This window comes from Hydra vulgaris, chromosome 02 (genome assembly GCF_038396675.1).
Source record: "Hydra vulgaris chromosome 02, alternate assembly HydraT2T_AEP".
Taxonomy (NCBI): domain Eukaryota; kingdom Metazoa; phylum Cnidaria; class Hydrozoa; order Anthoathecata; family Hydridae; genus Hydra; species Hydra vulgaris.
Window position 1 is genome coordinate 28,224,599 of NC_088921.1, and position 12,711 is coordinate 28,237,309.

The window sequence follows — 12,711 nt, forward strand, 5'->3', positions numbered from 1 at the left end:
CAGGCAAAGCAGAGCATGCCGTTCTAAATGATTTTATGCATTTAAAATTGCTGTAACAATTAAAACAGAATGGGAATATGAAGTTGGAAACTCACTTCATAAAAGCATGAGTAACCACACATGGTATTTGTCTCCTAAAGTTGTCTTACTATCGCTAGGTGATCCTCATATAAAAGCAGATGCTAAGCGTTTATTTATTGAGAAGCTTTTAAAATTTCCAGTTCCTAAGATATCAGAGATTTCTGTAGAAGCTCCATCGGCTGTTATTGTTACCAGCGATAGTAGATTAGAGGACTTAATTACGAAGGAGAGTTGGCTTTTTTTTTATACTCACAGTTCACATCGAATCTGTTCGAGAGTGGCATACTTCAAGCGATTTCTTAGCGCTAGATTCATACAAACATTTCACTCAGTTAGTTCGCAATCTCAGCGTGACTAAAGACTGGCAGAAAGAAGTATTAGCTTAATTGAAAATTTTGTTCACACTTCCCACAATGAGGATCAGAGACAGAACATTCTTTTGGTAGTAAGGGAACATAGAAAACTAATTACAAAAGATATGTCGCTTAAGGAACTGGTAAACCTGAAACCTAGAGTTGAAAAATTAATGTAAAATAGTATCTATAAACATATTATAAACAGTGTTTTATTTTTTCTTAGATCAAACAAAACTATATTTATAAACATATTCTAACCTCAATTTCTTATAAAAATTGTCATCTTCTTAAAAAAAAAGTCTTCATTTTAAAAGTAGGGTGTGGGGGCGTGTGCCCCCCCCCCCCCCTTATAATTATTAAATCACATTTTACATTATTTTTCCAACTTTCAGGGCCGACGACACCCTGTGTTGCCGATTCTGAGAGTTGGATAATTAATGTAAAATAATAGTTAACTGTAAGATACTACAGTGTTTTTTTTTCTTCTTAGATCAAAGATCAAACAAGAATTTAGTTATAATTTTACATTTAGTATTTAGTTATACATATAGAATAGTTATAGAATACATATAGAATTTAGTTATACATTTTAACCCGTAAAAATAACATAAAGTTCAGTCAATCCTCAATATTTGAAAAATTACATGTAGCACTTCCAACGAAGAAAAATAAATAAAATTTTGTATTTAGACTAACTGAGTGTTGTAGAACAGGTTAAGCAACAGCGGTTTTTGATTTTCTAAAATTTCATTTTTCGACCCTAATTTGTGTCACCCTAAATTTAAGCAATTTTAAAATGTATTCTATTAAATAGAGTGCTCGATGTTCTTAAAAGAACAGAGCAATTATAAATTAGTAGAAAATCAATTAACAAAATTTTTTTTATTTTTACCCTGTGTTTCATCAATAAAGACTCATTAGAAAATTTCATTTTACATAGTGTAAAATTAAAAAACAAAAAAGAAAAAAAATATGTATATATATATATATATATATATATATATATATATATATATATATATATATATATATATATATATATATATATATATTCAACATTCAATATATCATTCAAACAAATATCATTCAATATTCAATATATCATTCAAACAAAAACTTAAAAGAATTATATTTTTAATTGAAAATATTTTGATTTACTTTTAATTGTTTTTTTGTTTTGTTTGTTTGTTTATTCGTTGCTGTTCTATTTTGTATATTTTATTTATTTTTTGATCTTGGCTTTTTAAAATTTTATCTTGGTTTTTACATGTTTTTGCATAAAGTTGTATTATTATTATTATTTCACTTAAGACATTGTATTTTTATCAAAAATTAACCATATATTGTAAAGGGCTTCATGACAAGATCCACATGATCTTCTAGAAGTCCTGTCGTTACTAATGTAAAAATTGTAAAATATAATTGGTTATTGTAATATTTTTAAACGGCAAAATATTAAAGAAAAGAAAAAAAAGAAAATGTAAGAACGCTGAATATTAAGAACGCTGTTATGCTTATGTGCACTTGACTAATTTGATCCCCCAATAACAAAAATCTGATTAAATATTTTTACAATTGTTGATTCAGTAAGTATATCTATATCATAAAGTTGTACATGTAGAAGTTTATTAAAAATAAAATGTATGCAAAAAGATGTTAAGATGATAGTTTACAAATCATTTTTAGTCATTAGGTCTATTTCGAAGCAATCACTAGATTTTGGAAAAGACATTAAAATTTTTGTCAGAAATTTTTAACTTAGAAAAAAAAAATCTCTGGAATTATAAAAATTCCTCTAACATGCTGGTTTGAAAAATCCATTTATTACAATCACACATCGTTTTATTTTTATTAAAAGAAGACAATGAAAAGGTTTGCAGTGTCATAACTTTAATCAACATTAGAAATATTCTGTAACAAAATTAGAGTTATGTACATGATGTAAATGAAAATATTCAAATACATACAATGTTAACAAATATTTTAAGTTTCAGATCTTCGATTATTGTAGGCAAATTAATATTATGTAAAAATGGTGATTTCATCTAGCTATTTTTTGTCGATTATTAAAAAACTTACTCAAACTTTTCTTTGTTAAACTTGAATATATCAAAGTTACATGTATGTGAAATTTTTGTAACTTGGGCGTCTTTGTACCAAGAGTCAACCTACTTTATTTGAAAAATGTTAAGTTTTAAGTTATGCTTTTTAGCCATGTAATTGGTTGTTTTGCTTTTTTTATTTTAAATGCTATGTAATTGGTTGTTTTGTTTTTTTCATTTTAAATGCCATGTAATTGGTTGTTTTGTTTTTTTGTTTTTTTTATTCAATTTTGAGTCTTAGAGAACGTTGCCACGGCAAGTTATGTTATATACAATATACGATATCAGTGTCAAAAGATTACTTTAGACCATCAAAAAGCGTTTTCCTATCACTATTTTTTGATGGTCTAAAGTAACGTTTTGACGCTGATATATTGTTTTTTAATCATAGAGAAAAAACTTGTTTTGTAGGTAATTGTATATAATATTTTTAGTTACTTAAATACTAAATGCAATTTTTAATTAGTTTCTTCTCGATGCAGATTTTTGAAAGATGGCATTTCGCATTAGGCTATCTAGTGTTATACGTAGGGCCATATAGTTTCCTTGTAAAACTAGATATATGTTGAATTCTAACTAATTCTTGATCAAAATTATATAGATCTACAACATTCAATTAAAAGAGGAAAACTTTTTCCAAAAGTTTCTGATTCAAATATTGAGCAGCGTTAGCGCGTTTGCGACATAAGAGATCCGTGGTTCAACGCCACCTCTGGGCAAGTTTTATAACATCGGTAAGGAATGAGGCGTGAGCTTCTCTTCAAATGCTCTTCCGCGGTGCCCTGTGATAAGACCGTAAGGACTTCTTTTGGCACCTAAAAGAAATTTAAAAAAATTAGATCCTGCTACGTTAGTTGTTTTTAAATGATGGAAATTTTATATTCTATATATCACAAGACAAATTCTAGTAATAATCTATGATTAATCAAATTATGTTGCAAGGGATTTTTTAAAAATAAAATTAATGTGTCTGCCTTCTTTATCCATTGATTATGGAGTAAGACCTAGTTTTCAGAGAGAGCCCTAGGTATATTAGCTTGTGATATAATTAAAAAAAAAACTCAATGTACCAAGGGCCACTGATTTTTAAACCCTTCTATATGACTGACTTTAATATTTTAAGTCATAATGGTTATATCAATAGAAAGTAATTAGTTTTCATATCCCACATGTAACATAGTCTATTTTTTTTCGACATTTCATTGCAATTTTTTTTCCAACTACCACCATCAAAATCTATACTTTTATAAAAAAAACTATAGAGAGAGTAAAAAAAAGATACGCAATTCATTTTTTTATTACATTTTAATACAATATTTTTTATTATACTTTAGTTCATTTTTATTTACATATAGTTAAAAAGTATACTTTTTAACAGTTTGCACAAAAAAAAGTAGTAAAATATGATTAAAAATGTTGTAATAAAAATGAAATTGTGTGTTTTGAAGAATTTAGTTTTAATATTTAAAAAAAGTTCATTTACGCGCCAATCAATATAAACCACTTAAATCAATCTGTAACAGCGCTGTTTACATTAAATTAATATTGAACCATTTTTGTTAAACTAAGTAGACAAGGGTCAAACATTTCATGGTTGAATAAATATGAATTGAGCGTAACCCCATGCTCTGTATGCGTTCCATACTAATACAAATGGTTTAAAGATATATAACATGGATATATAATTAAAATCGGTGGGAAATAAATTAATTAAAAAAATAAACCAATTGTTGTTTTTGTTTCTTTGCACTTGACATGTTAACGTAGCAATGAAGCTAGCTTACACGGTAGGTAGAAAGAAATGGTTTACGTTTAGCGTTGTTTTGCACCCTTGTCATTGCCAATTTCGTAAGCTGTTCATTTAATTTTTTGCCTGTCATTAATGTGGATGTTTGGGGTCGGTTTTGTCCTAGTTTAATCTTGTGTCAAAACATCTGTTGGAAACAAACATTTTTACTTGCTAAGTTTGTGTCGCATTATACTAGTATGGTATTAATTTTGTAGTCATTTTACTAATGTTTTCCGCGCCACGAACTTCATTTTATTAGTTTAACTTTGTAACTAAAATTAAAACATTTTAATTTTATACTTTATACGAGGTCGAAAGATTTAAAAGATCTTCAGAGGCCTGAAGTTTCTCCCGGCGGCCCTATATATATATATATATATATATGTATATATATATATATATATATATATATATATATATATATATATATATATATATATATATATATATATATATATATATATATATTATATATATATGTGTGTGTGTGTATATATATGTATATAAATATATATATATATATATATATATATATATATATATATATATATATATATATATATATATATATATATATATATATATATATATATATATATTGATATTTAAGGCTGTTTTGTATTATAATAATAAAACAAAACTCATAGTCGTAAAAGAGTGCTCAATATTAAAAAGATATTTCAAATAGGGCGATATACATATATATTAACGAAGAAAAAAAAAAATCAATGGCTGATGATTTTGTATAGACATGAAACTTAAAGTACCATAGAAAAAGTTGTTTTTTCTTCGTTAATATATATATATATATATATATATATATATATATATATATATATATATATATATATATATATATATATATATATATATATATACATATATGTATATATATATATATATATATATATATATATATATATATATATAAATATATATATATATATATATATATGTATATATATATATATATATATATATATATATATATATATATATATATATACATATATATATAGATAGATAGATAGATAGATAGATAGATAGATAGATAGAGATAGATATAGATACGCATTCGTATACCGTTGCCAAAAATCATGCTCTTTGCCTCTTTCTCAAAGTGTAATTAATAAAATATCATTAGATCAAAATCAAAGAAGTTACCAAAAGAATAAAAAAAGAAATACATTAAAAATACGTTATGATTTACGTCCAATATGTTTTACTTTTTACAATTAATGATCATCTTATATTCATTTTATCTTGCTTTCTTGTGTTTTTTTTTACCTTACTTTTAGTACATATTTAATCTTACTTCTAGTGTTTAATCTTACTTTTAGTGTTTATGTTCCACGATTTACACACTGTTGCTGCAATATTGCTTTGTGTTTCTGCATTTTCAAGTACATGGTAGGTTTTTTATTCAGTTTTTCTAGTAGTTAAGGTGCTCCAAGATAGCCTAGCAGTCTTATCAAAGAGCACCGTGGAAGAGCATTTTTCAAAGAAGTTTACACCTCCTTTTTTACGGATATCGAAAATATTGCCTGAGCAGTCGTTTGGTTTTTAGGTCAGCACTCTAAACACTGCGTCCAGGGCCGTCCTGAACAGGGAGTGAAGGGGTGTCACCCACCCACCCCCACAAGCTGTCTTATAAGCATTTGAGTTGGCACATTTAGCAAGTTTTGAACTATAGTTAACAAATTGCAAATATTGAGGACCTTTTTTTTGTGTGTGTCTCTAGTTGGCACAAAATACATACAACCCCCCCCCCCCCCTCTCCTTCATGAGATATCACTTTGGGACGGCCCTGACTGCGTCACGACTGCTTTTCAGTTTGCTATTTATTAATCTATTTTGTAATCTCTTTAAATCTAAGGACTACTTAATTTTACCAATTGTAGGGCTACCTTCAACTTCTAAAAACTATGAGGGGTCTTCCTTTACAACTATTGATAACGAAACAATTGATACATCTGAAATGGAAGACAATCCAACCGTTTCAAAAACTAATAGTAAAGTCGAAAAGCTTGGATACAATAACGAAGAAACTGGAAATAATGTGGTAGAAATTACTTCACTCAATAGCAAGGATATAAAAGTTGATGACGTCAAGTCATCAAATGAAAACAGTAAGGATGAACAACCAGATGATAACGCTTTGGAAATTACTTTAGAGGCAGATTCAGCAAACAACGAAAAGCTAGGCCTAAAAAATATGCAGATAGAAACAGCATCAAACGAAAATGTTAACGGTACGGTTTTTACGTGCATTTTTACATTTGTTTAATAAAATTAAAATATAATTTAATTTGTTATTTTTATTCCTTTTTTTTTTTTAGTTTTTATTGTAATTCCATTTATTTATTATCAATTTTTAATTAATTAATTTTTTCAAAATTAAATTTAAATAACTAATTTGAAATATTAAAACTACATTTTGTTCTTTAAAAATAAAAAACCTTTTTGCGGTTTGTCCATAGGGTAAGGTAATAATAATATTAATAATAATAGTAATGATAATAAATATCTTTGAAAAGTTATTTACATCAAGTATAATTTACATTAATTAGCCGTGCATCCAGAAAAAAATGTTAAGCTATAGCAATATTATTTCGGAGACCAATGCAATATTATTTCGGAAATTCTCAAAGCTAGACCTTCGGTATGTTAGCAGCGTTTTAGCATTTATTAATACTTAAATTTAGAGAGGTCTGCGTCTATCTGCAACTCTTTGGCTTAGCTCTATTATAAAGTTCAATGCAATGCGTTGAACTGCAAATTATGACGGTTTGTGAAATTGAAAAACTTGTCTGTAGAATGAGTTTTGGCATTTATTGCAAACCAAATGCAGTCGCGCTAACTCAAAAAAAAAAAAGGTTTTGCTCGACCGAATAATGAATCCAGTTGCGTCAATTAATGGAAAAAGATGGTTGGTATAACCGGAAGTCTAAAAAAGTGGCGCAAAACTGACAGAAAACTGCGGTTGGCCCAGCTGCTGGAAAAATAAATTTAAAATCGTTAAATTAAAAAGATGATTGAAAATTAAATTTTTCTTGTATTTATTATTTTATGTAAATTTTTCTTTTTGGTTCTAGATAAAAAAAAAGTTGAAGAAAATGCAAAAAAAAAACATGGATTCATTGGTGATTTTGGTGTTGATACAATGGTGCACCCACCGTATATATCTACAGAAGATTTCCAAGATAACTTTCACGATGAGCAAACCTTGTCTCTCCCTAATTTACCATTAATGTTAGACTCAGAACCTATTATATTTCCTCCAGAAGTTAAAATAGAACCTCATATAGTTGATCACATACACCCTGTAATTGTTCACCATATGCATCCTGTTATACCTGTTGTATCATGCTGCTCTGCACAAGAGGCCCCATCAATTAATGTTAGTCCTCCCGCTTTACCGCCTCCTCCTCCTCCTCCACCACCCCCTCCACCACCGCCACCTCCATGCACAGTTCACATTCCTGTTACAATACATTTAAAAGGAAAATTGGCTGTAACTTTAAAACACTGTCAAAAATGCGACTTTTCAAAAAATATTGAATCTATTGGACCATTGAAAATCTTACCAATCAAAGGTCCAACAAAAATTTCATTTCTTAAAAAATCACTAGAAAAAGATGATTACGAAGCTCCCGTTGAAGCCAATGCAATTAAAAGAAGATTTACAGAAGTAGTTCCTTTTGATGATATTTTGAACAAAATAGACAACATTGAATACGATGTTTCTAACGATAATGTAATTGCAACGAAAAAAGATGTAACTAATTTCGATGAAAAAACATTAGATGAAAAGCATGTTGTAATTGAACGTCCAGTATTTATACCTGAAGCTTTTTTACCAACAAAAGCATTTAAGCGTGGAGTGGTTATAAGCTTACCTAAAGGAAAAGCTCTATTAAAATGCGTTGTTAAACCAAACAAAACCGTCACTGAAAACGTGGTTAATATTGAAGCATATGACAATACAACGCCTTTAAGTAGTTTAAATTCAGACATTCAGCAAGATAATTTAAGTCATGCAATAAATCTTGAAAACTCTTTTTCTGATTCTAATGAAAATCTTCACTCTAACAAGCATCATAACAGAAAAAAAGAATTTAATAGGTTTGCGTATCAGTTTATGAAAATGTTTGATAAAGACATGATGATTTCGCTTTATCGTATGGCTGTGAAAGATATTTTAGGAGAGCTACATCATCAAAAGAGTATGCAGCGTCGTACTTTACTACAAGTTAAAGCAAAAGACATTGAAAAAGAACTATCTACTCTTGAAAAGATATATCCAGGCATTTCTAACTCTCTTAAGCAAGTAGATATTCCGGTGAATGACGATTTTAATGGGAGAGTGAAGCGTAGTATTAAAAATTCAAACTTACCAAAACCTCAGAGCATTCAGGTATCTAACAGTACTCGACGCGTAAAATTAGTTGATACTGATCGGCCTGTTTTTGTTCAAAGGTTGTCAAATAAAACAACTCAAAATAAAGATACTTCTTCGAATGAGGAAAGCTTTACATTTTATGGTGATTTTGATCCCTCTAAACTAATAGACGACTCAGGAGGTACAACAAATTGTATTGATATAACTTGCGAAAAACAAAAGCTATACATTCAACACGCAGGACAATATTTTGAAAGTTTAGATAAACTTGCTTTAGAACCCTACAAGAAATTTATGAAATACAAAGACGACTCATTTGTAAGCAAATATGATGTGTCGCCGGTTAAAGAAGACAAATTTCACTCATTTCAAGACGATAGCTATAATTATATCAACTTGAAAAGAAATAAAGTCAATAAAGTAATCAGCAGACGCAATGACATTGGTTTGTCGAATAAAAATGACGATGAAGTTGAAACTGTTACTGATGTTAGTAACCCAAGTACAATAGTTGAATTATTTGGAAAGCTCCCTCGAGTTCCACTTAAAATAACTTTGAATCCGAAAGGGCCTTTAGCTAAGCTAAAAAAACCTATTGAGATTGATTTAAAACCACCAGATAAAGGAGTTCCGAATGGACGTACGATTGCTACTACCAATGATCCAACTGTTGCAGTGCACATAGTAAATAAAATTTTCAAAGAAGAGTCGTTTGATCCAAAAAAAGAAGAAAAACTTCAATCAGCATATGCTGACATTAAAAAAAAAAGCAGCATCATAAAAGGCTACTTGCACATGAATGTTACACCTGAGTCAGTAGAGTACCAGAAAGCAAGTAAAAAAATGAAAATTATTGTAAACTTACCAAAAGAACTTTCTAGGCTTTATCGTGAGTCTGTTCGTCTAAATGGAATTAATAACAAACACAATCCATCACATATATTAGAGCAATTTTCTGAAAAAGCCACAACGCGCATGACTCCTTCCGAACTTACGCCAAAAATAGCAGAATATCAAAGAACATTAGCTGCACTCCAGGAAGAAACCAGAAAAGCATTAGCTCAGCTTCAGAAAGTTACCGCTAAAGGAACTGAAGAAAGCGAAAATATCGATAAATTAAAACCTCAGGCCTTAGATCCTTATGCAGATCTTGGTTCAACCGCAAAGAAGCGGACAAACATAAACGAAACAAAAGAAATAATGCTTGACAAAAGTGCAGCTGAACAATACAAAGAGGCTACTCGGGATCCGTACTCTACTTTAGGTTCACCAGTAACATCTCTTATAAAACGACAAAATTTACCATCTTATGGAATAAAAACAAAAACATTCAAAAGCAATAAAAAAAATTCAAAGTTAAAAAAGTCCAAAGTTAAAACACTTAATGGTGAGATAAAACAAGACATACCATTAGCATCAGGGATTAGCTTAGTTAGACGCGATAAAAATGATATTTCAAAAGAAGTGACAGTTGAGGCTGCAGTAAAAGATACAACTGATAGCCTTCTAAAAGATACTACTGCTGTTTCTATACTTGCAGCCTTTCCACGTTTTAGTGAGGCTATTGCAAAAATAAGTCCAGAAACTCGTAGGAAATTATTACAACTTAAGCCGTTTCAGTTTATAGCAAAGCTTGCAAATAAAACTGCTTTTGAAAATGAAAAAACAACTCTTACAAACCCAAATTCAGTAAAACCACCCAATAATGTTTCTGTTGTCGCAGATCCTTACAAAGACATAGGAACAATTGTAAATGTAAATTCTGAAACACGTGGGTTTCACAAACATACATCTTACAAATTCAACAAGCGTACTAAAATTGCAACAAGTAAACGTTCAGATACGTATGACCCTTACGCCGACTTAGGAACTTCCATCGGATTAACACAGAATGAAGCAAGATTACATACCAACGAAAATAATAAAATTAAAGAAAATGATACCCTAAGTTTAGGTAGTGAAAATGCTGTTAAACCATCTATCGCAACAAATTTATCACACACTATAGTTAAAGAAATTGATCTAGCATCAGTAAAGTCTCAGTATAATTTACCCACAATGTATTTAGTTTCTCAAAAAGAATCTCAAAAAAATAACGGAGAATCAAAGATATCAAACTTTGATTCATCTTTTCGAAAAAAGGAATCTGATCCTTATGCAGATCTGGGAACCTCGGGTAACAGTGGACCAAACCCAGCCGAAGTGAAGCATACTATCAAAAAAGCACCAGAAAAGCAGCAACAAGTTTATGAAAAAAATGTAGACACACATCATCAAAGCAGTAATTCTTTTACAAACGATACATCAAAAAGTATTAACGAGACGGTTTACTTAAAGGTGTCGCAAGAAATCCAAAGAAAAAAGCAAGATAAGTCGCAAGAAATGGAGGAAGGAGATTTAACGTCAAAAAATGATTTAACAAAATCTTATAACACCCAGGAGAATGAATTAGCGATAATTTCTAAATTAGAAAAAGATATCGCTTTAGAAAAACTGCGTGTAGAAGACGCACACGTGTCCGATCCATCAACACTTCTTCAGAACGTCGGTCAAGAAATTCAGGATTCACCAAGTTCTTCAAAAAAAAGTATTCAAGAAAGTTTGTTGGCAAAGTCACACCGATTTATTTTGTCAAATAAGCACGAAGATTTTAAAAAGTTCAGACCTTTTACACGCAGTTCCCTCGAAAGACACGAAGATAAATCCAGTAATGACGAAGTAAGTAGAATAAAATATCTACAAAATAGAAGACTAAAAATTAGCGATGACGATAAATTAGGCTTTACATACAAAAAACCATTATACGAATCTCAAAGTACATCGATCGATCAGCCGCAAAGAAAAACAGCACAGGACATGCACACTTCTAGTAGTTCGTTTGAAAAACCTGATAAATTTAAAACTCAATCTCACTCTTCGTTTATAGAACGAAAAAAAGCACAAGAAGACATTTCCGATAACGAAATAGAAGACAATTATTCAAAAAGAAAACTTTTTCCAAGTGATGACAATCCAAGAAGAGCAGACGATAAAGAAAAGATAAATGGAAAGAATTATGAAGAACTCAACCTTCCGCATCTCCTAAAAGAGTCAAAAAAGGTAGAGTTAGAAACTAAACATTTATCTGTAAGCACAGAAGCGACAAACCATGAATCATCTCTGGAAAGATTCTTAGCAGAAGATCAAAAAAAATTAAACAATCACGACGAAAAAGTTCATGAAATTACTAGCAAAAAACATGATGAAAATCGTAGATGCTTACCTGCAAGTACCGAATTAGAAGCAAAAGAATTACTCCACGCAAAGGAAGGAAATGAAAATCGGTTATCTAAAGTAGAAGAAGCCTTAAAAGCTAATGACATGTGCTTATCGGTTAAAGATAGTGAGACCGCGACAAACGAGGGATTAAATTTCATCAACTCAACAACAACAAACAAAGTCGACAGACCTAACACGGAAATTAAAACAACTGAAACACACGATAACGCGGATGCTTCAACGATATCAAAAAAAATTGAATTTGACCCGTATGCAGATCTTGGAACAGTTTCGACAAAAAGCACTATTCAAGGTACGTCACAAAATGAAAAAAACTCAACAATTAACATTTATGACCCTTACACAGACGTTGGTGGAATCGTTGCAAAATAAAAATAAAAACTTGCATGCAAGTTTGAGTCCAAGTACACAAATTATGCCTAATCACCCAGGTAAATACTTTTGAAAGAAAAAAGGTTCTAGACAAATTGGACGACATAAGACAGTTAAAACCAATGTTTATTCTTCGATACTGGATGCCGGTCGAATAATCCGTTGAAGTAAATTAAATTCAAGGCTGTTAACAGTTATTAAAAAATAAAAAAGGCAAGACTTTTAGCGGACATAACATAATAACAAAGTAAAATATAAATAAGTATGATTCGATTTATTTAATAAAATTCAGAAAAACATATTTCAGATTCGTATAGTAATCTTTAAGTT

At 29.8% G+C, this 12,711-nt stretch overlaps 1 protein-coding gene across 1 annotated transcript; it reads left to right on the forward strand.

Moving 5' to 3' along the window:
* Nucleotides 1-4,126: 4,126 nt before the first annotated feature.
* On the forward strand, nt 4,127-12,701 carry LOC100209705 (uncharacterized). Its single transcript, XM_065790472.1, has 4 exons — nt 4,127-4,326; nt 5,669-5,738; nt 6,230-6,580; nt 7,424-12,701. Exons 1-4 carry the CDS (start codon nt 4,309-4,311, stop codon nt 12,379-12,381), a joined length of 5,397 nt encoding a protein of 1,798 aa, XP_065646544.1. The 5' UTR covers nt 4,127-4,308; the 3' UTR covers nt 12,382-12,701.
* Nucleotides 12,702-12,711: the final 10 nt, after the last annotated feature.